This window comes from Rhincodon typus, chromosome 5, assembly GCF_021869965.1.
Source record: "Rhincodon typus isolate 14 chromosome 5, sRhiTyp1.1, whole genome shotgun sequence".
NCBI lineage: Eukaryota > Metazoa > Chordata > Chondrichthyes > Orectolobiformes > Rhincodontidae > Rhincodon > Rhincodon typus.
In genome coordinates, this window is record NC_063336.1 from 20514909 (window position 1) to 20540604 (window position 25696).

The 25696-nt window shown below is 43.4% G+C and overlaps 1 protein-coding gene across 2 annotated transcripts in view; it reads left to right on the plus strand.

Moving 5' to 3' along the window:
• Positions 1-25696, plus strand: part of LOC109914625 (probable methyltransferase-like protein 24) — a 152113-nt gene that overhangs the window by 73159 nt on the left and 53258 nt on the right. For both annotated transcript variants that reach the window (XM_048596810.1, XM_020514235.2), the window contains exon 2: positions 15676-15774. In XM_048596810.1, coding sequence (XP_048452767.1) covers positions 15676-15774 — 99 coding nt within the window. The remainder of the gene's footprint in view (positions 1-15675; positions 15775-25696) is intronic.

A 25696-nucleotide genomic window follows, 5' to 3' on the forward strand; every position in this document is an offset into this window, starting at 1 on the left:
CTGCTGTGTTCATCCAGCTCTACACCTTGTTATCTCAGATTTTCCAGCATCTGCAGTTCCTACTATCTCTGATACACCTGCCACTTGGCTGGCTAGCACCATCAGCATGATTAATACAGGCTTCGGTGTCAAAATGATTTCATGATTAAATAAGGCAGCAGAGCATTAAGGGTAGTTAAGGCAGGATGGAAATGTTTAATTACATAAACCAGTCTGGTAGAAAATTGAAATGAGTTAGAAAACTTGAAATCCTTTGCGTGTATTGGCATTTCATGAGACTGGTGTGTCCATTCTAAGCTACAAATTGAACTGAACAGCTAAAGGAGCAGGTTTCTCATTACCAAGTGTTCCAGATTGACACTAGTAATCTCTTATTTTTGGAGAAGAAATTAATTTTCTATGGATACAGTAAGAAGGATGTAAAAGGGGGTCCATCCAGGCTGACCAGGCTGTAAAACTTTGATTCATTCTTACCCCTTGGACAACTTTTGGCTTTTTAAATTTCGAAGATTCAATGAGGCAGAAGTGTGTACCTTCCATGGGTAAGCACCAGAAATCTGGCAATTTACAATGCTGTGGGGGCAGAAGGTAACCCTTGTAGGTTCATGATCTCCATATCAACTGTGGCTATCAATGTGGCACAAGCACTAAAACTTCATTGTTCTGGACTTAGCCCCAGTGTGGTTTCTCAACACGTTAAAGCCTGTTTCTCAACAAATTGCTTTTGCTGTTACAGCATCCTTCATTCCAAAGCTGTCTAACATATCAGCTACTGGTCACATTTGGCTGATTGAGAATCCAGATGTGTTACATTCAATTTCTGATTAGTAAATAAAAGATGAATAATAAACTCCAGCGTTGAGCGTTTGATCTCAATATTCATTCACTCAGTCCTTTCATGTGGACTTTAACCATTTGTTGGTAAAATAATCAGACAGAAATCAGCGCGCGGTTTACTTTTTCGATTTATTTTGAGGGCTCTCCTTCCTTGGTCACCCATTCCTGCAGACAGATGTACCTGCTGCTGTAGGGAGCTCCCAGGGTTCCCAGCACTGGCAGTGACTTCAGCTGTGCTCACATTCAAATACCAGCTGTCCACACCAGCCCTGCAGCGTTGTGTTTAATTGTCCTGGAGCCGTTGGATTGAGGGTAATTGGAAACCACTTTGCCGATGGGGAACCTGGAAATCCTAGTGGACGGGAGTTAGGTCTGGGAAGATGAATTTGCAGAGGTTGCAGTCTCCCTGAAATAGTTTGGCTTTGCCCTGATGCTGCTGTCACAATGTAAACATGCCCAAAATCTGGTGAATGAAAAGGAATGGATTTTTTTTTTCAAAGTTAACTGTATGTTTCTAAGGCGCTGCTTTGCTACTATTTATCGAACTTCTCTTACAGCAGTGCAGAATCGATTATCGCATATCAAGGCCATCGTTTCTGGATAGAGAATTTTGAACTCAGTTCAGATTGGGCACTTACATCTGGGAAGGAGACATTCATCATCCGAATGGGGACTTTACGGGCATTTCCATGCTCCTGATAACAGCTAGTTGGAAGATATCACGCTTGCAGGACCATTATGCCTTATGACACATAATTGCGGGAAATTTTGTCAGGAAATACTCCGTTCCTGTAACTTCAGCAGGAGTTCCATTTTCATTTGGGTTTCTATGAAGCTTCCACCAATGGATATTTTATTGTTCATTTATGGGGTAGGCTTGCACTGGGAAGGCAAGTTCATTTCTTGTTTATCCGTACTAGAACTAAAAATGCGGAGGCCCAGATTCATGCTCGGGGTACCTGGGTTCAAATCCCACCTCAGCAGCTGGTGGAACTTATATTCAGTTATTTGGCCTGGAATTGAAAACTAGCCTCAGAAATATTGACCGTGAAACTATTATAATTTTTTGTGAAAATTCGTCGGGCTCACCACTGTCCTTTAAAGAAGGATGTCTGACCTACGAAGGAAAACAGAAGTTGCTGGAAAAGCTCAGCGGGTCTGGCAGCATCTGTGAAGAAAAAAAAATTCGAATTAACGTTTTGGGTCCGATGACTGATTTTTTTTTCTTCACAGATGCTGCCAGACCCGCTGAGCTTTTCCAGCAACTTCTGTTTTTGTTCAGAGATAGCAAGAACTGCAGATACTGGAGTCAGAGACAACACAGTGTGGAGCTGGAGGAACACAGGCAGCATCAGAGGAGCAGGAAAGTTGCCGTTTCGAGTCGGGACGCTTCCTCAGAAATGGGGGAGGGGAAAGGGTTACCGGACCCCAGGAAGGTGTGAATTATGCTGAGGCTGAAGAAGGGTCCCGACCCGAAATGTCAGCTTTCCTGCTCCTCTGATGCTGCCTGGCCTGCTGTGTTCCTCCAGCTCCACACTGTTATTTCTGTTTTTAGTTGCCGATTTACAGCATCCGCAGTTCTTTCGGTTTTTATGTCTGACCCACATGTGACTGCAGAACCACAGCAATGGGGTTGGCTCCAAACTGTTCTTTGAAGTGGTCTAGCAAGTCACTATTTCCGGGTGAGGAGCAAATGCTGGCATCGTCAGCAACATCATAATCCCATTAAACAAAACGAAGATAGTGGTGAGCCAGCTGCAGGAGACAGTTAGAGTGTAATTTAGTGTTTTATGTTTAGACACAGTCATTGAGACTTGAGCTCTTCCTGCACAGACCCTCCTGTCACACAGAGAGGTCCGAGTACACTCTTCATGCACATCATCATACACATTCCTGAAAATGTGAGCTCTGGGAATTCTCCTCCGGATGTTGGGAATGACTGGTTTTCTTTCTGTTTACACTACTAGAGGGTTCTGAAAAGATGGGAGGATCGACAACTGAGCAATAAGACAGACAGGTCGAGGGGGCTTGGGCACGGTTTCAAGACCATCCCCAGAAAGGTGTGAAGTGTACTGAGGCTGAACTCGAGTCTCTCCACCTTGTTGCATGTTCCTCGCCTGCTTGGTCTGGCCACCCACATCCTGGTACAGGATTCCCTGGGTCAGCCTCCGACAATCCTCCTGTTCTTTGTGGAGGCAGGTAGGGAACCTGCGTAATCCAAGGAGGGAAATGTGGTGATGGAGCATTCAGTGCACGGAGTAATTGATAGAGGGCCCGAAGGGAATACCTGAGATGATTACACCTCCATGTGAAGAGCTGCAAGTTAAAAAAAAGCATGTCAAAGACATGGTGAACTGGTCCCAGACACTGAGCAAGAGAAGCTGGAAGACGAGCGCAGCTCCTTGAGGGGAAAGTCTCGCTGCTGTTTTCCAAGGTATAAAATCAACGAATGTCACAGTGCAGAAAGAAGCTATTCAGCCCATTGTGCCTGCGCCAACTCATAAAGAGAGCTTCATTACCTTGTGCAAACCCCCTGCTTTTCCCCGATACCATAGTACATAATTTTTTATCCAAATAATCATCCAATGCCATCTTGAATGTCGTGAGCATTCCACACTGTGTGGGAAGAAACAGATTCTTTCTCACATCAACTTTGCTTCATTTGCAGTTCACTTTAAATCTATGTCCCCTTGTTCTTGTTCCTTTCAGGTGCCAGGACAGCTCTACCTCCCCCAACCCCCCAAATCTACTCAGGGTTTTGAAAACCTCTCCCAAACCACCTCTCAGCCTTCTTCTCTCCAAGTAGGACACTCCCAACTTCTTCAACCTATCCCTGAAACAAGCTTCTCATTCCTGGAACCATTCTTGTATATCGCCTGTGCACTCTGTCTAATCCATTCACATCTTTCCTATAATGTGGTGTCCACAACTGCACACAGTACTCCAGTTGAGGTCTAACAAGTGTATTGTGCAAGCTCAATATCACCTTACTGCTTTGTATGCTATACCTCTGTTAATAACACTATAACACTGCTGGTGCTAAAGGGGGGTGGGGGTCAGATCTGACAGAGGATGATGCCACTTACTGATGCTCCAGGCATTGGTAAAGGCTGTGGTTGCTGATAGCACAGAGCAAGTACATTATCCTTCCCCTCTTATTCAGTACATGTCCCTCTAGTGATTGTAACAAGATCTGCCAGCTGCCCTGATTGGGGCTGTTAATCTGGTCCAATCAGGGAGCCCTGACTGACCAATATAAATGGGAGTGTCAGCAATATGGGACTATGAATACCTGACTGAGTGAGAATGCTGTTGTCAAAGGCTGTGCACTTGTGAATGAGGGGCAATCAGTTATGGGATGTTGGCCGCTGAAGAGTTATTTCAGTGCCCTCTGTGAAATGACCTGCCAGCAAAAATAAAATTGTGATTAGAGCACATTAAGTGAGAACCTAGTGTCACTGAGAATTGTATCGGCTATGTAGTGATCAAAGCCTAACATTGCCATTCAATTTGCAAATGTTTCTGTTGGAGGTTTCAATGCAAATTTCATAATAAGTCTTTTTTTTTAAAATTATGTGTAGACAATAGGTTAAAGGGAAAGATTTAGATTCTTTTGGAAGACTGATATTTGACATTTATTTTTTGTTGTGAAGTATTTCCATTAAATAATTGAATTACAGTTAGGATGGGATTGTGTGTCACAAGGTTTAGATGCATGTCCCCATTTCCAGCCAACATCTAGCCTGGGGTGCATGACAAAATGAATTTCCATAGCCAGAATTTTAAAACACATGTAGTGGTCTCCTTGAATCGATCAGATCACTTTGAATATATCAAATTACTAACATTTACAAGAAGATACAATCATAAAACCTATTCTTTTTAGTTTAGTGTATTGCCTGTGTCTCTTACATCTCCTGTGATTCCCAAAGTGGCTCCACGTGTATACCAGACTTCAGAAATTAGATGAAGTAATCACTGTCTGTTTTCAACCACAGGGGAGCCAGCAAATTTTTAGGGCCTCAGTCACTCATCCACAGGGCCTCAGACAACTGAAAGTAATTGTTGATAAACCACATGTTGTGTTTGGCTTTTCAAAGGAGCATTTTTCTTATGTTTTGACTTTATTTAAATTCGTTGCTGAAAAATTGCCAAGCAAGGAAGAAATTGCCAGGCAAGAAAGAAACAGGATGTCAGGGCTGACATTTCAATGTCCTGTCTTGCAGTGAACGATGAGTAGATTACCCTCGCACACGTTATTGTGGTTTGAGCAGAAAATTCCCAGACCTTTTAGTGAGATAGTATGTTCACTTCCGGCAGACAGTCAGTGAGTTCATTTGCACTTTGCAGAGCAGGATGAAGGTAATGCAGTCCTTTGAGGTGGTAGAATTTGAGGATTTGAAAGATGCTACCAAAGGTGCTTGACTGCAGTGCATCTTGTAAATGGCACATGCTGCTGTTGCTGTGTGTCACTAGTGGATGGAATGAATATTGAAGTTGGTGCATGGGGTGTCAATCAAGCAGGCTGCTTTGTCCTGGATGGTGTCAAGTTTCTCGAGTATTGTTGGAGCTTCATTCATGCAGGGAGGTGGGGAGTATTCCATCACATTCCTATGAGTGGAAGAAGCTATTGAGCCAATAAGGACAGAGTAGATTGAATTCATATTTAGAAGAAGGTTCAGTTTTCAAGAAAAAACCTAACAAGGCAGCGTGTACTTAGAAAACCATTTATCAAATACAATATGGACCAGAAATAAATTGCTAACAGCTCTGCTTTGATGGAGGTATTTATGTTACCCTCTGGGTCTTGTATGAGCATTGAAGTCTGATTAATTCCAGAATGCACATACCAACACCCAACATCAGATGGCATGAATTTAACATAATTTACAATGGCTTGTGTTGAATTAGACGTTCATTAACATCTACATCCAATTAAAGAATGCTGCTTAATCCAGGGTAACAGGCTCTTTCCTAGACTTCGCTCAAAAGATTTTGCAGATTCACATTGAAGCCTGCATTTCTAGTGAAATATCTGAACAAAGAAATCATTTAAACTTCTCACGTTGCCCAAGACCCAATGCATTCAAAGCTTCCATCTTCCAAACTTCTTGCAAGTGGGTGTGTGGATTGAGGTGAGAGGAATCTGGTGCTTGTCACTCATGGCACAGTAACCCGGAGCATTCTCAAGAACAGTCCTCAAGTAAAAACATTGAGGAACATGCAGGTTTGGACTGACGAGTGGCAAGTAACATTCGCACCACACAACTGCCAGATAATAACCATCTCCAACAAGAAAGAATCTGACGAGCTTATCTCGACATTCAATGGCTTTACTATCACTGCATCTCTCAACATTCTGAGATTATCATTGATCAGAAAGCCAACAGGACCAGCCACAAAAATACAGTGGTTACCAGAGCAGGTCAGAGGCTCTAAATCTTGCAGTGAATAATTCCATGTAACTCCCCAAAGCTTGCCAATCATCAAAAAGGTACTGGTCAGGAATGTGATGAAATAATCCCCACTTTGCTGCATGAGTGAAGCTCCAACAACACCCAATAAGATTTACATTTACATCGTGCTTATCATGACGACCAGACATCTGAAAGCACTTTGTAGTGAGGTGTGCTACCTCTCTGCAGTGTAATGTAGGAAGCATGGCAATCAATCTGCACACAGATAGCTCACATATAGCAATGTGAGAATGACCATTTGATGGTGATTGAGGGATAAACGTTGGCCAGGACATGAGGGATAACTGCACAGTTCAGCTTTAAAATAGGATGATTGTATGTAATATATGTACTTAAACAGGTAGATAGGGTCTCAGTTTACATCTCGTCTGAAAGGCAGCGCCTCCAACAGGGCACTCCCAACTTCTTCAATTTATTCTTGTAACAAGTTTCTCATACCTGGAACCATTCTTGTATATTGCCTGCACACTCTGTCCAGTCCGTTCACATCTTTCCTATAATGTGGTGCCCACAACTGTACACAGTACTCCAGCTGAGATCTAATAAGTGTGTTGTACAAACTCAATGTCACCTCACTGCTCTTGCCCACTGCACTGGAGTTTCAGCCTTGATGTCTGTGCCTAAGCCCTGGATGGGACTTGAACTTGCATCTTGCAAATTAGAGACACGTGCACATAGCAGACAGCAGGGCCAATGTTCCAGGATATCCTGGTGATGTTGCATGGTCATTCAGCAAAAACACATGGCTGTTTGTGTTTTTCTAATTCCTGGTGTGGCCATATTATCTCTGCATTCAGCAAAAACACATTGTTTCGTATAAATGACTTGACTTGATACAAATATAAAGTGCTTCTAAATATATAAAATTTTGTTCGATTAATTGTTGATTGTGACCCATTATAAGAACACGACCATAGTGGAGATTACATCTGATCCCAGTTTCATTGTTAAATCCATGAGTGTGGCACCATTCCTGTTGCTGACCTTATGCCACGCCTTGCTTGTTTTACTCAAAAGCTTGCTCCTTCTGCCGGAAGGGGAAGAACATCTTCCCATGAGGCCTTAGAGCCTCCAGTGTTACATCTAAGGAGATATCATGAAGATGAGGAACAGCCTTTGAGCTCCATTTTGTCAATTATTTCTGTTGTACGCGCCATCACTCTCTACAACCAGAAACAAGCAACAATTTAACATTACTCCCACCCTAAAACAAAGTAAAAATCCTGCTCTACGCTCCTCTGGAATGTTTTCTAATCTACTGCAATGCCTATTGCTGCTCCTAATTTAGTATCATCTGCAAACCTAGATAGATCATTTCCAAATCAGTTACAATTATGGTGAAAAGTCCCGATCCCCAGATCTGATCACCGGGGAGATCGTGCTTGTCACATCTTGCAGTCTGTTTCCATGCTTGCAACCAAACCCCAATCCCAATGTTCAAACCACACACCCTTCTTTTTGTCAACTTTATTTTTGTGAGGAACCGTATTGATTCCTTTCTAGAAATTCATACCAACAACATCCACAGTAACTCATTTGTCTGGCTCCGTCACTAACCTCCACTGGGTCTCCATGTGTGTAAAAATGTAGAAATGTGAATACTTTTCTTTCAGCCAAATGTCATGTACACCATCAGCCAATTCAAAAGACATTAAAGAGAGCATTTATGTTAAAAGTAAGGTTAGCTTAAGTTTGCTTTTAGCAAGGAGAAGATTCTAACTGGCATCTAGATAACAGTGACATGATGCAAGATAGTTCAAGATGAGCAGGAAGAATACGGCCATACCAGGAATTAGAAAAACACAAACGGCCATTATAAAACGTTAAGGGCTGTCACACTGAGAATGTTTCACCAATGTTTGTAATGGCTTATTCTATTTTGTGATGTTAAAATCAGTCCTTTCACCCATGAAGAGACATATAGAAAACTCGTCAATTGTCATGTTGTTTGTGGGCTTAGCCTCTCTGGCATTGATTACGATCCTTCCCATCAATATTGTGGAATTGAGGAAGTGATGCAGATGCAGTCAGGGGACACAGATGGATAGGACCAGAGTATCTGCTTTGGTACACTAAGCAGAATAAAGTCGCAGTTAGTGTTGTGAAGGTAACAGTTTTGCTTTTGAATTGAGATGTGCAGCCACTACTGAGTGAAACGAGCTTCATTTTAGTCAAATCAACCAGGAGTCAGTGGCCCTTACACTATAGCTGCTGAAGTTAAGAACCCGAACAATGATGTAGTGCAATCACAATCAATTATCTTCCCGATTTATCACAATGCTGTCTGTTGCTCAGAAAGACAAGAACATTTTCAGTAAGATTTTTCTTTTTCCTTTTTCAACACTGAAAACAACAGCAAGTATCCTTTCAAATGGATGACGTGTAGAACCCCACATAGTGTGGTAAATAAAGGAAGCTTTTGTTTGATTCAAAGCACTGATACTTACAGCCTCTACAGTATAAAGGACAAAAGGCTACAAAATCATTTGAACTCATTGTCGTGCAGCCCAACTACAGAAAGTGATCAGGTTTTCTCCTTTCCTGCCAGTGCCAATTCATGCTGGAGACAGTCTCTGTGCACATTTCTCAACCATCAAACTTCCCAAAGTGTTTGATGGTCAATGAAGTATTTTTGAAATGGATTCACTGTACTAATGTAGGGAATACAGCAACCAATACAGCAACATGGAAAACAGCTAAGCGATTATAACCAAATAACTTGGTTTTCATGATTGCGGGATAAATATTGGCTGCTCTTCGACAATACTGATGTGAGATTGTCTGCACCTACCTGAGCGGCTTGACCTTTTATCTGAAAGTTAGCACCTCTGACAGTGCAGCACTCCCTCGATACTGCGTAAGTATGCCAGCCAAGTTGTCATGCTGAACTTTTGACTTGAGCCCACAGTTTTTGGACAGAGGGCTTACCAACTGAGCCATAGCTGACATACTTTGGGGTATAACTTCACCCGCCTGCAATAAGGGCACTGAGTGCACATTAGGAATACACTTGGCTGATTTACCCTTCGCCAAATGCAGAGATATGTGAAACACCCTTAACCCTTCCACCTCTCAAAGTGAGATTACAAGGTGTAGAGCTGGATGAACACAGCAGGCCAAGCAGCGTCAGAGGAGCAGGAAGGCTGATGTTTCGGGCCTAGACCCTTCTTCAGAAAATGTCTCCCCTCAAAGTGGTTTGGACATGATTATGATGACTCGGTCTTTCCCAGTCTGTGGGGCTCAATGTCACTTAATGTCAATGTGAGGCCAGTATCCAGTAAGCTATTCAAGGAATAATTATTCCTGTTTGAAAAGTTTGCTGTGCTGTGGATCAGGGAAGGCATTTCTGATTCTTAAACCTGAAGGCTGCTGATCTGTAATCTGTCATTACCTGTGGGTTTATAAAGAGCTTTAATCAATACAGTGTCCTAGGAAAATGAAATGATTAAATTGTGTTTCATCAGTGGGCGCAGATCAAATGGAAATGCAGCTGATCTGCTTCAAAACAAGTGGGTCTTTTTCACAAGATCTGTGTAGGAGAGAGACAGCAGGAGGCAAATCCCTATAAGTGTATAATTGAGTTCATGAACAAATCATTTAAGATTTCCTGTGGGATGTGTGACAATACCATTCTTTTGTATTGAGATTATTTGTGTGAAACACATTCTCCTCTCACTTTTTGTTAGTGCCTTTACTCAGAGAAAGCTTTAAAAATAAGCCACTTGGTATTGAAAAGAATGTATCCTTTCTTATTTTGATTGATGGCTGAAATGGGAACAGAACTATTTTAAAGTTAAAGACTATCGAAGAATTACTACACTTATTGAAAATAAGTAACCTAGCGTTCACTGTGAATGCTGTTTATACAGATGTTGTTTCAAGCAGTGGGAAAAGCCTGGTTCTAGATGAGCTGGAGCCAGGATGGCTGTGTAAATGGAGATTTGGCTGGCAACAAGTAGCTGATTGGTCTGTGACATAGACATCGATGACAACCTCCTCCCTGACAATAACTATATGATTGGCTCTTCGGTAGGTGAATGATTAGGAGAAGCCACTGAATGTCTAGAAGTAAGGATGCTGTTCTTTTCTTCTTCAGTAGAAGGCACCTCAAGCCTGAGGATAGCCAGTTTATTTCCCCTCAGTGGCTGCAAACTGATTTATTAAAAGTAGTCAGTCAAAACTCTCTAAGTGTGAACCAGTTATTCCCAAAAACAAATGTAAGTATCCAGAGAAGGAAGATTGAGAAGCAGCATCTGGTCCACAGAAGAATCATCTCAGCAAACCTTGTGGAGAGAGACCACGAACTGCCTCCCTGATCTTTTCCTCCTTCCATAACACCCATGTTTCTTTCCTGTCTGTAAAAGCAGAAACAGGGAATTGCCAGTCACTAACACAGGACCATGAACCTTTGTGAAAGTTTGCTGATTTGGTTGTTACAGTTCCGAAAATGGCCCTTCAGCCCATCAAGTCCGTGCTAGTCATAAACAACCACCTAAGTATTCTAATCTCATTTTCCAGCACTTAGCTCATAGTCTTGCATGCCTTGGCATTATCACAAGTGTACTTCTAAATAATTCTTAAATGTTATGATACATGTTACAGCCAGTGAGTTCCAGATTGCCACCACTCTCTGGGTGAAAACAAACCCCCCTCACTTTAAGATAGTAAGAACTGCCGAGCTGGAGTCAGAGATAACACAGTGTGGAGCTGGAGGAACACAGCAGGCCAGGCAGCATCAGGGGAGCAGGAAAGCTGACGTTTTGGGTCAGGACACTTCTTCAGAAAATGAAGGGTCCCAACCCGAAACATCAGCTTTCCTGTTCCCCTGATGCTGCATGGCCTGCTGTGTTCCTCCAGCTCCACACTGTGTTATCCCCCCTCACTTTAAATCTATGCGCCCTGGTCATTGATTCCCTCCCATCAAGGGGAAAAGTTTTTTCCTGTCTATGCCCCTCATCTCAATCATGCTTCCCCTACCTCTTCAGTCTCCCTGCAATAAGGAACATAACCCCAGTCAGTCCAATCTCTCTTCATGACTGAAACTCTCCAGCCCAGGCAACATCCTGGTAAATATCCTCTGCACCCTCCCCAGTGCTATCACAACCACCCTCCCCTGTAATGTGGATTCCAGAACTGCATATAACACTCTCGCTATGGACTGACCAATACCCTACACAGTCCCTCCATAGCCTCCCTGCTCCTAAACTCTAGCCCTTGGCTAATAAAGGCAAGTATCCCATGTGCCTTCTTAACCACTTTATCTCCCTGTCCTGTTACTTTAAGGGACCAGTGAACCCACACACCAAGGTCCCTCTGAATCAGAGATAGTAGGAACTGCAGATGCTGGAGAATCCGAGACAACAAGGTGCAGGGCTGGATGAACACAGCAGGCCAAGCAGCATCATAGGAGCAGAGAGGCTGACGTTTCGGCTTCCCAGACTCCTGCCCTGGGGAAGATTCATTTGCAAAATTAAAGCATTTGGGATTGGAGATGATGTACTGGGGTGGATTGAGGACAGGGAGGCAGACAGGAAACAGAGTAGGAATAAATTACTCATGTGATGTAGTGACTCGTGGGGTACTGCAGGAAGAATTCACAATCTATGTTAATGATTTAGATGAGGAATCTCCAAATGAAACCAAAGGACTGTGGATGCTGGAAATCTGAAACAAAAACAGAAGTTGCTGGAGAAACTCAACAGGCTGGGCAGCATCTGTGGAGAGAAAGCAAAGTTAATGTTCTGGGAAGTTCTGAAGAAGGGCCACTGGACCCCAAACATTAGCTATGCTCTCTCTTCACCAATGCTGCCAGAGCAGTTGCAAATTCTGTACTCCTCTATGGCTTCTGCTGCTTACAGGCCTAGGTATCTACCAAAGCCTCCCTTTTTCTGTTTATCCAGTTCTGTATAACCCTGGATATCCAGGGTTCGCTGGGTTTATTGGTCCCATCTTATCTTTATTAGAACACATTGGCTCTGCACTCTCCCTGTTTCCTTCAGAAGATGCACCACTGCTCTGACACAGATTTACCGAAAAGTATCTGCTCCCACTCCACTCTGGCCAAATCATATCCGACCTTACAAAAATTAGCCTTCTCACAGTTTAGAACTTTGATTTCAGAGTTGCTCTTAAATCCCCTCTGGGCAATTAGAGATGGGCAACAAATGGGCAGCCAATGACACCCACATCCCACAAACAAATAAAGGAATGATATTTGCAGGCCATGCATATGCTTTAGAACTTTTGCTAATTGCATCCTACTGTCACAGTGGAGTCACAGGAATGTTGTAGTACCCAGACCGTGTTTGTTGAAAGGTGGTGTGTATCAGTCGGGTCTCTATGGAGGTTTATCTGGGATCAATGGCCTTTGGAACTGTGTGGCATGAGGAGGAGGTTGATGGGGTGCCAGACCTGGGCCTGGCAAGGTGGGGAAGGGGTTGTGTGCAATGGGTGGGGTTGAAGAGAGTACCCAAGGGATGAAAGACGGTGGGCAAAAGGGCCTGGGCTAGTAATGTGGGAAGGGCCTGAGTGTGGTATGGGGGGAAGGAGGTCAAAGATAGGAGAATGAGCAGCCTAAAGAATAATGACAGTTCCACCACATACTTTAGTTTCATTACTTTGATAAACTGGAAACATTAGATAAACTACATTAAAAAATCTATCCTTCATTCCACCTCCCCCCACCTCGGACAGTAAAAACAGATGTTTACAGCTGTGGAGAAATGTAGTTGCTCTCTGTCTTCACAGCTCTTCCAAGGTTGGCTCAGTTCTTGTTTCCAAGCGTGGAGAGATTGGGTGGCCAGCTGACAGGGTACAGACGGACCAATGATGAATGATGTCAGCGGTTGTCCAGAGGGTAATCCTACTCAAAACACTGCCAGATGGAATTATGGAATTGACAGTGGTTGGAGCGAATCAGGATGACTGCATATTCTTGGCCATTACTGAACTGCCAATGGTAAATCCGTATCAGCTACCCTCTCAGCTGCAAATAAGGGGTTCCATGACATTATTCAAAGTTGAATTTGGGATTTCTCTCTGGTATTCTGAGTAATACCTTCCCCTCTGCCAACCTCAAGGAAAACTGACTGATCAGTTGTTTGCGGCATTTCCATTTGTGGGGGCTTGCTGAGCATAAATTGCTGACAGTAATTACAGCCGAATGTATGAATTCAGAGCAGAAAGCCACTCGGCCCCTCAACATCCCCTGCATTCAGCCAGACTGTAATGTACCTCATTACTTTATTTGCCTGATAATCTTCCACCCATCTTGCTTTTCTAGAATCTATTTACCTCTGCCCCGAAAATATTCAAGGAGTCTATTTCTGCTGCCGGTGGAGAGTTTCAAAGACTCATGACCCTCTGAGAGAAACAATATTCTTTTCATCATGATCTTAAATGGGCAGCCCCTTTTTTTAAACAGTTTAGATTATTGAATTTAACTGAGTTCATGCATCTTTGGAGAGAACCTTCCTACTTCTGAAGAAGTGTGTGTAAAAGAAGCTATTAATATGCACCACAGTTTTATGTCATTTGTCTCCCATGTACAAGGAGATTGAGAATGACTTACTGTAACCATAGCATCAAACATGAAGGTATATTTGCTGCTGATTTCATGAAACAATGTACTCTTCATATTGTGGAGTAAATGCTCAAAATCTATCTTTTCTAAGCTCTGAAATTTGAATTTGAGATTGTCTATTCAATTTTGTCAGACTATGTTTACATTTTTTTTAAAAAAGAGTTTCAGCCTCTGTGTGCAGTTGGAGTCAGGAAACATCAAGAGCAGGAAGTATTGAGTTTTACGCTAAAGTCGCTATAGTCATACCAGACCATAGGGCTGCTCTGCCATTGGAGAGAGACACCTGGTGATAGTTTAACCTGAGGGTCACCAAACCTCAGGTGAGGGGAGAGGTTGAGAAGGAGAATGCTTCATTGTAACCTCAGTCTGCATGGGGGTTGGAATCATTCTGCACCACAAACCAGCTCTCCAGCCAACTGAGCGAAATCAACTCTACTATATCCTCAACAATGGGTTCAATATGGAGATGTCAGGGTTCACTCTGAATCAAGGGTTTCTCTTCTGTTTTATGCACTCTCGGTATTATAAATCACCAAACCTTCCTTATTAACATTTTCATGTCTCCTGTTCAACAAATTGTTTCTATAAAAGTGCAGGAATGCCTATAGCAACATTATGCTGCCAGTCACTGTCAGCTAATGATGGGGAAGTGAATGATGAAAGAATTTCTCATTGAGATAAATCAATTTCACAGCAACCATGGTGTAGAGCTGGCCTCAAACAGCTACAGGAGAGACGCTAAAAATGGTAGGAGTTCAATCGAAGACTCACCTGCCAATCTCAGTGATTGGTAAAACCATGTCTCCATGATGAACTGACAGTTCCATTGAGAGAGAACAGTAGAGCCTTCAATATGACTTCACAGAAAAGCCTTTCCAAATCAATCTCAGTGACAGCACACAGTAGTGTAATCTGAAATTTGAACCATGTCAACTGTCAAATTTGCATGGGAGGTCACAGATTATTCCAGCAACCATGTTGGATTAGAAAGAAGTGGAGTCAACAGAGCTCATACAATGCAGAAGAAAGCCATCTGGTTTCTGTCTCACCTTCAAAAGAGCTTTTTAATTAATTCCACTGTCCTCTTTCTGTATTGCTCTGAAAATATTTTCCGTTCAGTGTGCATCCAATTCCCATTTGAAAGCCATTATTAAATCTGCCTTCACCACCCTTTTCATTAGTTCATCCCAGCGCATTATGGCATTCTGCAAGAAAAATGTTTCAACAAACTGTATTTTAATACTTAGTTTTGAAGCAAATATTTTGCACTCCAGAAATGATGGAAGCAACAAGGAGCTTCTGTTCGCTATAATATATTACAGATCAGTACAACTGATGTAGCTCTGTATTATCAAATCCCAAGCTGTAGAGTGGTATGTTCTGTGTATCAAGCCTATTCCAAATGCATTATTCTCATGGCTCCACAACTTACTGAGTTTTGATGTTACCATCTTTTGGCTTGGGAATTGTTTCACTTTGCAGGAATGATTCCCTCAATAGAGGTATAGGATGGGAAGTTAAAAATATTGGTAATTTATACGGAGAACTGGCACACTACAAAGTACGAAATTCTCATGTAATATAACAGATATGTAAAATCGCTGAGTAATTCAGTACCATGTTTTGCAAATTTAACTGTAATGGAAACTGCAAAGCAAAATCACTAATCACTTAATAGCCATGAGAACTGAGTTACAAACAATCATTGATTTATTTATTGAATGATTGATGAACTGAAGCTTTTGCACACAGTAATTGCAGCCTGTCTTCCCTTTCTAGTCACGTCGATGGCACATTGAACTCCAACCCTGGGTCAGTTCATACCACTCACTGGAGGAAGAGGCTGCTCGGTTCCTGGCATATATCAGCAGTTCTCAGGTGGGTCAGCTCACAGATACTTTCAACTAACAAGAACATGTGCTCATTGCTGCATCCATCAGCAAAATACGAACAGGAAAGAGAGAGCAAATTGTGTTAATATAGATCCCTCTTGTGACCTTGAGTTTTTGAGGTTCTTCACAAGAGAGAAAAATTTTTAAGTTGCAATGTAAGGGAATGTGGCACAGTTTGATACAGCATACAGCTGTACTCCTTCACCTGCTTTGGATTATTTTAACAATTTTTGCTGCCAATTCAGGCAGTATCGTACCAACCCCTGCTGTTTGTGGCAGCGCGCTTCCTGTAATCTGGGAAAGCTTTAGTATTTTTCTGTTCTGCTGCAATGAGCTAGCTGCAGTGACTACAACAAGTGGACTGTCAGTAGATGGCCTCCAACTGGCTGTTGGTGAGTGAAGGGGAGGGTCTGCAGACTGAGTGGCTACTCACTGGGGCCTAAGAATTGGCTATAGACAAGGTGCTGTGGGCTGTTGCTGTTGCTGACCATGAACTTGCTGGTCTGGTTTGGCTCCAACCTACATTGGGCAAGTGTCGTCTGTAATATATTACATCAAATACTTTTCTTCATTCATTGGACGTGAATTACCCTGAGAAGGTGGTGGTGAGCTGCCTTCTTGAACCACTGCAGTCCAATTGGTGTAGGGACTCCAAAAATACCATTAGGAAGTGAATTCCAGGATTTTGATCCAGTGACCGTGAAGGAATGGTGATATATTTCCAAGTCAGGAGGGTGAGTGGCTTGGAGGGAACTTTCGGATGGTGGTGTTCCCATGGATCTGCTGCCCTTGTCCTTCTAGATGGAAGTGGTCACAAGCTTGGAAGGTAGTCTCTAAAGAGCCTTGGTGAGTCCCGCAGCCCATCTTGGGAATGGTATACACTGCATCACTGAGGGAGCGAGCGAGTGAGTGTGGAAGCTGGTGGACAAGGTGCCAACCAAGGGGCCTGTTTTACCATAGTTGGTGTCCACTACCTTGAGTGTTGGAACTGCACTCATCCAGGAAAGTTGGGAGCATTCCATCACACTCCTGATGTGCCCTGTAGATGGGAGACAGAGTTTAGGCATTAAGAGGTGAGTTACATGCTTCAGAATTTCTAGCCATTGGCTTCATATTGTCATAGAGACATACATCACAGAAACAGACCCTTCAGTCCAAATCGTCCATGCTGACCAGTTATCCTAAATTAATCTAGTCCCATTTGCCAGCATTTGGCCCATATCCCTCTAAACCCTTCAATCCATGTACCCATCCAGATGTCTTTTAAATGTTGTAATTGTACCAGCCTCCACCACCTCCTCCGGCAGCTCATTCCATACAAACACCACCCTCTTGTATGAAAAAGTTGCCCTATAGGTCCCTTTTGGATCTTTCCTCTTTCACCTTAAACCTGTGCCCCCTAATTTTAGACTCCCATAACCTGGGGAAAAGACTTTGGCTATTCAAACTATCCATGTCTCTCATGATTTTATAAACATTTATATGGCCACCCCTCAGCCTCCGATGATCCAGGGAAAATACCGCCGGTTCATTTTCTGATCAATGGTAACTCCTAGGATGTTGACAGTGAGGGATTCAACGATCATAATGTCATTGAATGGCAAAGAGAAATGGTTAGATTTTATCTTGTTGAAGACGGTCATTGCTTGGAGAGAATGTTACTCACCACTCGATCAGCCCAAGCCTGGATATTGTGCAGGTTTTGCTGCATTTGAAAATGAACTGCTTCAGTACCTGAAGAGTCACGAAGGGTGCTGAACATTGTGAGATCATTTGCAAACATCCCCACTTCTGACCTTATGAAGCTTACTGAACAGAGTGGGTCTGGCGGTCAGAAGCATATTGGCTTTAACGTGAGCAGTATGACAGGTAAGACAGATAAACTTAGAGCTTGGATTATTTCAAATAACTATGATGTTGTAGCTATTACAGACTAGAGGGACAAGACTGGAAGCTTAATGTTCTAGATTTAGATGTTTCAAGTGATGTAGAGAGGGATGTAAGAAGGGAGGGGATTGTGTGACTGATAAGGGAGAATATCACAGCAGTACTGAGGGAGGACACCTTGGAGAGTTCATCCAACAAGACCATATGGGCCGAGCTCGGGAATAGGAAGGGTATAGTCACTATGATGAGATTTACTACAGGCCTCCCAAGCCAGCAGGTGGCACGGGAAAGATATATAGACAGATTATAGAAAGATGTAATAACAACAGAGTTGTTGTGGTGAGTGATTTTAACTTCCCCTACATTTCTTGGGAACTGCTTAATGCCAGGGACTTGGATGGGGATGGGTGTGTCCAGGATGGTTTTGTGAAACAATACGTAAAAAGTCCAACTAGGAAAGGGACCATATTAGACCTGATATTGAGGAATGAGCCCGGCCAGGTGATCCAAGTTTCAGTGGGGGAACAGTGATCGTAATTCCATAAGTTTTAAGTTACTTATGGTTAAGGCTAAGAGTAGTCCTTGAGTGAAATTAATAAATTGGGGAAGGCTAACGATGACAATATTAGACAGGAACTGGGGAATGTAGACTGGGGACAACTGTTTGAGGGTAAATCCACAACTGGCACATGAGAATCTATTAAAGGCCAGTTGATTAGATTCCAGGACCAGTATGCTTCTGTGAAAATGAAGGATAGGGATAGCAAGATTCAGGAACATTGGATGACAATAAAAATTGACAGCTTGCTCAAAAAGACAAAAGGAGGCATATGTAAGATTTAGGAAAGCAGTTCTGAGGAAGGGTCATCTGACCCAAAATGTTAACTCCTTTTTTTCCTTCACAGATGCTGCCAGATCTGCTGAGCTTTTCCAGCAACTTTGTTTTTGATAGGAAACCGAAGACCGACAGAGCCCTCAAAGAATATAAAGATAGCAGGAAAGAACTCAAACAAAGAATTAGGAGGACTAAAAGGGCCATGAAATGTCTTTGGCAAACAGGATTGAAGAAAATCTCAAGGTGTTATATATATATATGGAGCAAGAGGGTAGCTGCAGAAAGGATAGGTCCACTTGAGGACAAAGGAGGGAATTTATATGTGGAGCTACAGGTGTGGGTGAGGTCCGTCCCAAATACTTTGCATCGGCATTCACAACGGAGGACATGGGGTTGGTGAGTCTCAGGAGGGACATGTTGATATTCTAGGGTGTGCCAATATAGTAAAGGAGATGGTGCTGGATGTTTTGAAAAGCATTAAGGTGGACAAATCCCCAGGTCCTGATGGAATCTATCTCAGAATACTGAGAGTGGAGAGGAAGGAAATTGCCAGGACCTTGTATGAAATTTTTGTGTCCTCTTCAGTCACAGGAGAGGTAACAGAGGAATAGAGAAGATCCAATGTTGTTCCTTTGTTTAAGAAGGGCAACAGAGATAATCTGGGAAATTACAGTCCAGAGAGCCTTATGACAAAGGTACAAAAAATATTGGAGAAGATTCTTTGGGACTGGATTTATTCACGTTTGGAAAAATACGGACTTAATAACAATAAGCAGCATGGTTTTGTGTGGGGGAGATCGTGTCTCTCAAACTTGATTGAGTTTTTCGAGGAAGTGACAATGATGACTAATGAGGACAGGGTGGTGGATGGTGTCTACATGGACTTTAGCAAGGTCTTTGACAAAGTCCTTCATGACAGGCTGATACAGAAGACGAAGTACATGGGATCCTGGTGAGCTAGTAAGATGGATACAGAACTGGCTTGGTCATATACAGCGAGTAATGGTTGAATGGTGTTTCTATGACTGGAGATCTGTGGCCACTGGTGTTCCACAGGGATTAATGCTGGAACCCTTGTTGTTTGTAGTATATATCAATAATTTGGAGGAGATTGTAGGTAGCCTGATTAGTAAGTTTGAGGATGACACAACGATTGGGGGAGATGTGGATAATGAGGAGGATTGCCAGAGGATACAGCAGGATATAGATAGGCTGGAGACTTGACCAGAGAAATGACTGATGGAATTGAACCCATACAAACGCAAGGTGATGTATTTTGGATGATCTAAAGCAGGAGGGAAGTATACAGTAAATGGCAGACCTATTACTAGCGTCAACATACAGAGAGATCTAGGCATACAAGTTCACAGTACCCTGAAAGTGGCAACATAAGTGGATAAGAAGGTCAAGAAGGCATATGGCATGCTTGCCTTCATCAGTTGGGGGTATAGGTTGTAAAAATTGGCAAGTCATGTTGCAATTGTGTACAACTTTAGGCCACATTTGGAATTTTGTGTACTGTGTGTTTGTTACACTACCAGAAGGATGTGGGGTCTTTGGAGAGGGCACAGAAACGGTTTATCAGGATATTACCTGAATAGGAGTGTGTTCACAATGAGGAGAGATTGAACAAACATGGTTTGTTTTCACTTGAACGTTGAAGGATGAGGAGCGTCCTGATAGACGTTTACAAAATTACATGAGGTAAGCATAGAATAGATAGTTGGAGGCTTTTTCCCAGGGTAAAAATGCCAATTACTAGAAGACATAATGTGGGGGTGCCGATGTTGAACTGGGGTGGACAAAGTCAGAAGTCACATGACATCAAGTTATAGTCCAACAGGTATATTTGAAATCACAGATTTTGGTGCACAGCCCCTTCATCAGGTGAATTCGCCTGTTCCGAAAGCTTGTGATTTCAAATAAACCTGTTGGACTATAACCTGATGTCGTGTGACTTCTGACTTAGAAGACATAGGTTTAAGGTAAAAGGTGGTCAGTTTAAAGGAGACTTGAGAAGCAAATTCTTTACATCGAGGGTTGTAAGTGCCTAGAATGCGCTGCCAGAGGAGCTGGTAGAAGCAGGTACAATAGCAATGTTTAAGTGGCATCTTGACAGATACATGAATAGACAGGGAATAGAGGGATACAGACCGTGGAGAGGCAAGAAGTTTTTAGTTTAGAAAGGCATCATGTGTAGGCATGGGCTTGGTGGGCCGAAGGGCCTGTTCCTGTGCTGTACTGTTCTTTGTTCTTTTGTTCATGGGGAGTTAATGAAATTGGCTGAAGACTGGTGTCTGTCATGCTGGGGAGATCTGGAGGAGGACAAATTGTTGAAAATTGACAGACCACTTCTAATTATGTTACTGTGTGTCCACCAAGGACTAAGGCTGTGTGTGATTAATAACGTACTTATGCATTTTAATTAGAAACAGTCGAATTTGAATATTAGAGATTCTGCTATGAACTGTGTTAATTAAGGCCTACAGATCCCATAGTGCTTTACAGCTGTATTTTAATTCAGATTGGCTTGATAGCCGTTTGCTCTTTCTAATTAAATTATTTGTGTGAATCCATTTGGTGTGGTGCATGAACTTTCTCCAGATGGGCTACATTACTGCGCCAAATCTGATTGTGCCAGAATGTACCAGGCTGGAATATTTGGCCCTTTTCCCCTTGTTTCCACAGGCCACTTCCCGCCAGACCTCTGTCCGAGGTCACATTCAATGAGGGGATTTTTGGAATCTCAGCAAGTGGCTGAAGCCGTTTTTGCCAAAATCCAAGGGAAAGATTCTGCAGGGAAACAGTGTCCCAAATTGTCCTTTCACCTCTGTGTTCAGGGAAGGCTCTCCCTCCCCTCAAAAGTTCTCATGCAAAATGAGTTTGATACAATCACAAACAGTTCCTCGGAAACATCCAGATTTAAAAACAAAATGCCTTTGCATATGTTTTGCTGAACTGAAAGAAAAACCTCTACAGCATTTGTACTTTATCTTTGATTAGAGAAAAATCCATAATTTGGCCAATATTGTAATCATGTAGAATCTACCCAAGTAGTAGAACTGAATTTGGAAGTGTTCTTAGATTGTCATGATAACACTTGGCTAAAGATAAGATAACAGGGAAAAAAAGAGCAGGAGTAGGCCATTCAGCCCAGTGAGTAAGCTGCACCATTCAATATGGCCATGGCTGATCTTCTACCTGAGCACCATGGTTCTGCTGTATAAATGTGTCTGTTTCTTTCTTAGATATATTCAGTGGGTTGACCTCCACAAAGTTTTGCGTTGGAGAATTCCACAACGTTTTGTGTCTTTACTCTGAGTCTGAAAGTGGTCCCTGATCTGGGAATGTTGCGGGTCGTCAATGGCTGTCCACAGTTGACTGTGCTCCAAAACCTCAACCCACAACATAGTCAGGTATAGACAAGAGGGAGATTTCATTCGATGGAACACAGTGCTGGCCACTGTTTGGATCATCAGGGAGGGGTGATGTACAGAGCTGGTCACAATGAAAGCCAAATTGTCTTTGTGGATCTCGTCGCGACTGGAATGTTAGATGTTTCCAAACTGAAAGCTTATTAGGGGATTCAGAGCAGGTCTGGCAGGTTAGCCTGCTCGGATCCTGTAGTTGGGAATTGATGGTGGGGTGGGGGTGGTTTCTGCCTTAAGGCTCTCTATCAACAGTGAGCCTCCCTCCCTCTCTCCCGACCTGACCGTGGCAACCCCTGACTGTGGCAACTCATGCAGTCCAGCCCCTAGGTCTTTGCCTCTTTCCCCACCCACCTCCACATCAGACATCTTTCCACTTCAGGCTCTCACCTCTTTGTTCAAAGGGCCCTGATGGAGTCTGCTCCATCCAAAGTGCGAGTACCACTTGAAGAAGTTGTGTCCTTGTCTTTGGAAAGAGAGGCCACCTTTGTGGCCTGTCAAGTGCAGCAACTGAGCGAGTGCATTTCAACCTACATCAATGCCTCCAGCACGATGAACGCCAATTTAAATAGGGTACGTGATACACCAGGCCCGGCCACGCATCGCCCCGTTGATCTGCAGCAAAGTGTTCTCCAGCTCAGCGCTAGCAGGGGAAGGAGGCTGAACCATGGGAGGGAAAATGGAAGTGCGGACTCTTGTCCGAGCTGGCCCACTTATTAGTCACCTGCGTCCCAATAACTAAGGGTCTCCTGGCACAGGTTCAGGTGGATCAGTCTCTGGCTGGACTGTCACGGGTTCCAAAACCCAGAGCAGGCCAAACAAGAGCATCTCAGCAGTGAAAGGGATCTATGCAATTCACCTCTGTCTATGCCAACACCACTGAGAGGTGCCAATCACCAGTCTTTATCTTGTCCCATGATGGAAGCTTCAGTTCACAATAATTTGAGACAAACTCGATAGTCAATTGGTTAAATGTAGTAAATTAAGGAGAACCAATGTGACTTCCTTAAGGGAAAACAATGTTTAACTAACTTGCTGCAGTTTTGTTGAAAAGGTACCAGAAAATGTTGACTAAGCACTGTGTTGCTGACATAGTGTACACAGACCTCCCGGAAGTTATTTGATACATTGCCACACAACAGGCTTGTAATCAAAGTTGAGCACAATTTCAAAACTTGCAGAAGGGACAAAACATGGAAGCATGTAATCTGTGAGGAGGAGTGTAGAACTTCAAAAGGGCAGACAATTTGGTGGAATGGGCAGATATGTGGCAGGTGAAGTTGAATGCAGAGAAGGGTGGGGTGTTACATTTTGATAGGAAGAAATGGAGACGAAATGTAAACTGAAGGGTGTGCAGGGGCAAAGAGACCTGTGTGGGTATGTGCATAAGCAACTCTCTGAGCCATCTCTGGCAGCACCTTCCAAACCCATGACTTCTACTACCGAGAAGGACTAAGGCAGCAGATACATGGGAACATCACACCCTGGAAGTTCCCTTGCAAGCCACCCACCATCCTGACTTGGAACTATATCACCTCTCCTCCATTGTTGCTGGGTTAAAATCCTGTTACTCTCTCCCAAACAGCATTGTGGGTGCACACATAAATAGGGTGATACCATTTCTCCTTATGAAAGTATCAAGTGCGATTGGGTCTGGATTTTAAGTAATAGGTCAAAGAAGTAAAGGTGATATGTGAAAAATCTTTCTTCATGCAAATGAGTAATTTGTGTCAGGAATGCATTACCAGTGAGTGTGTTGGAGGCACATTTGATTGAGCATTTCAAAATGCTCAAAGATGGTCATTTGAAAAAGAACAATGAGCAGGGCTACAGGGAAATGGCCGAAGAATGGCAACAAGTGAGATGTTCATTTGGAGAGCTAGCATAGATGTAATGCGCTGAATGGCCTTGTTTTGCATTAGAACAATTGTATGATTCTGTCCAGTGAGCATCTCTTGTCTCCATTCGCTTGTGGTAACTCTGTTTCGAGATGTGAAGAGAACAGGCCACAGGACAGAAGCATGATGGCAGTGGCCCAGAAATCTTGTAAGTAGATCTGAATGAACATCTTTTTCTGATTGGACACCAGCATCACATTGATGGAGTGGGAAACCGTGTAGTTGAGTGAACTCTTCTGTGTGACTAAAGGGTGACGTTATTTCCTTATGAGTGCAGTCGATGGTACCTTTTATCTGTGAGAATCCAACTAGAACGTCAAACCTGAGCGCTCGCTCCTTCTGGTCAGTGCCTTCCCTGGCAAACTTGGCATGAATGCCAGTCCTACAAACAAGCCACTTGCCAAATGTATTTATGGGTCACCAACTCTGAAATACTGTGAAGGTCTCTGGTGCAGTCCTGGAGGAATCCACAAGTAAAGAAGCTGAGGGACATGATAAGCCTCTGGGAAAGGCTTGCTGATAGCTAGTTCCTTCCAGCAGGCTGCCAAGATCTGCCACTACCTGCCGAGCCACTTTGATACTCCTGAGATGCTCATGTTTCAGGAGATTGAGGAGGCTAATTTGCCGCTCAGTGCTGATCCCCTCTCGTCCTCACAGCAGTTGGTCCCTGAGCATCAGGCTGTTGCTGTGCAAGTCTTGATGCTGCTGTCGGACATGCAATGTCCCAAGTAACACATACCACCAAGACTGATCTGATAGATCAGAACTCAATTGCAATGTGCGTAAATTGCCCCCCTCTCACAAGGGCTGTGAATAAAACCTTTCCCGCAAGCAGATCAGAACGTCACTGTGAATGATGAATATTTATTTGCATGTATCTCTGACATGGGTTCAGCCACTTCAGGTGCTGCTTTCGGCCATAACTTACAGCTCAGCAAACCTGTGGACTTACATTCCTAAGCCCATGTTAATGTTGTAGTAATTAATGAACTGACATGTTGAAATAGACTACCTGCCCCTCTCAGGAGAGAGCTATCGCTCACACTCGGCTTGATGCCACGTGGTCAGATATGGAAGTTCATGGGTTGAAGCCAGTTTCCCATCACCCTCATTGTTCCAGAGTGTCGCCTGCATTGAAGCTCACGTGCTCAGTCACCTTTACTCCCGCTGCTCGATGAGTTGAGCTTTATGAAATAATCATACTGGAACATTATTCTGTCCTCCGAGGTGGTGAGATGGTGAAGTAAATGAGTGAGTTGGTGCTAGAGAGATATTCACCCCTTTCCGCCTGCATTTCTGGGTGACTTTTTAAAAATTTTACTCAACCTGTTCAGATGTGTTATGATGTATTAAAGCTTTAGAGGTAGGGACACCATTGCAATTCACCCCCCCCCCCCCCCCCCCCCCCCCCTCCCCCCCCAGCCCCCCACACCACCACCCCCCTGGGTGAGCTCCTTGAACTGTCATCAATTAAGGCCCTTTAAATGTTCAACTAAAGGCCTCAACTCACCAGCTGTCCCTGCCTCCCTGTCCCTTCCCAACCAGCAACCTGCTTGCTGGGGAACAGGGGGTATCCAATTGCCCCAGTCTGGGGGTAATTGCGGGCATGGAGGATGGACAAGGGGTTTGACCTCTGTAAAGCTGCCCCTGCCCTTGCCTCTGAGACCCTTGATCCTCCTCCTCCCTCAAACATCCTCAATGAAAAGAAGATTACGACTGACTTACAGTCTCACCCTGAAGGGTAGGCCTGAGCTGACGGACTTTAAGACCCAGAGGCCACCAAAAACAACAATCTCCCAGAGTAGTAGCGGAGATAGTAGGAACTGCAGATGCTGGAAAATCTGAGATAACAAGGTGTAG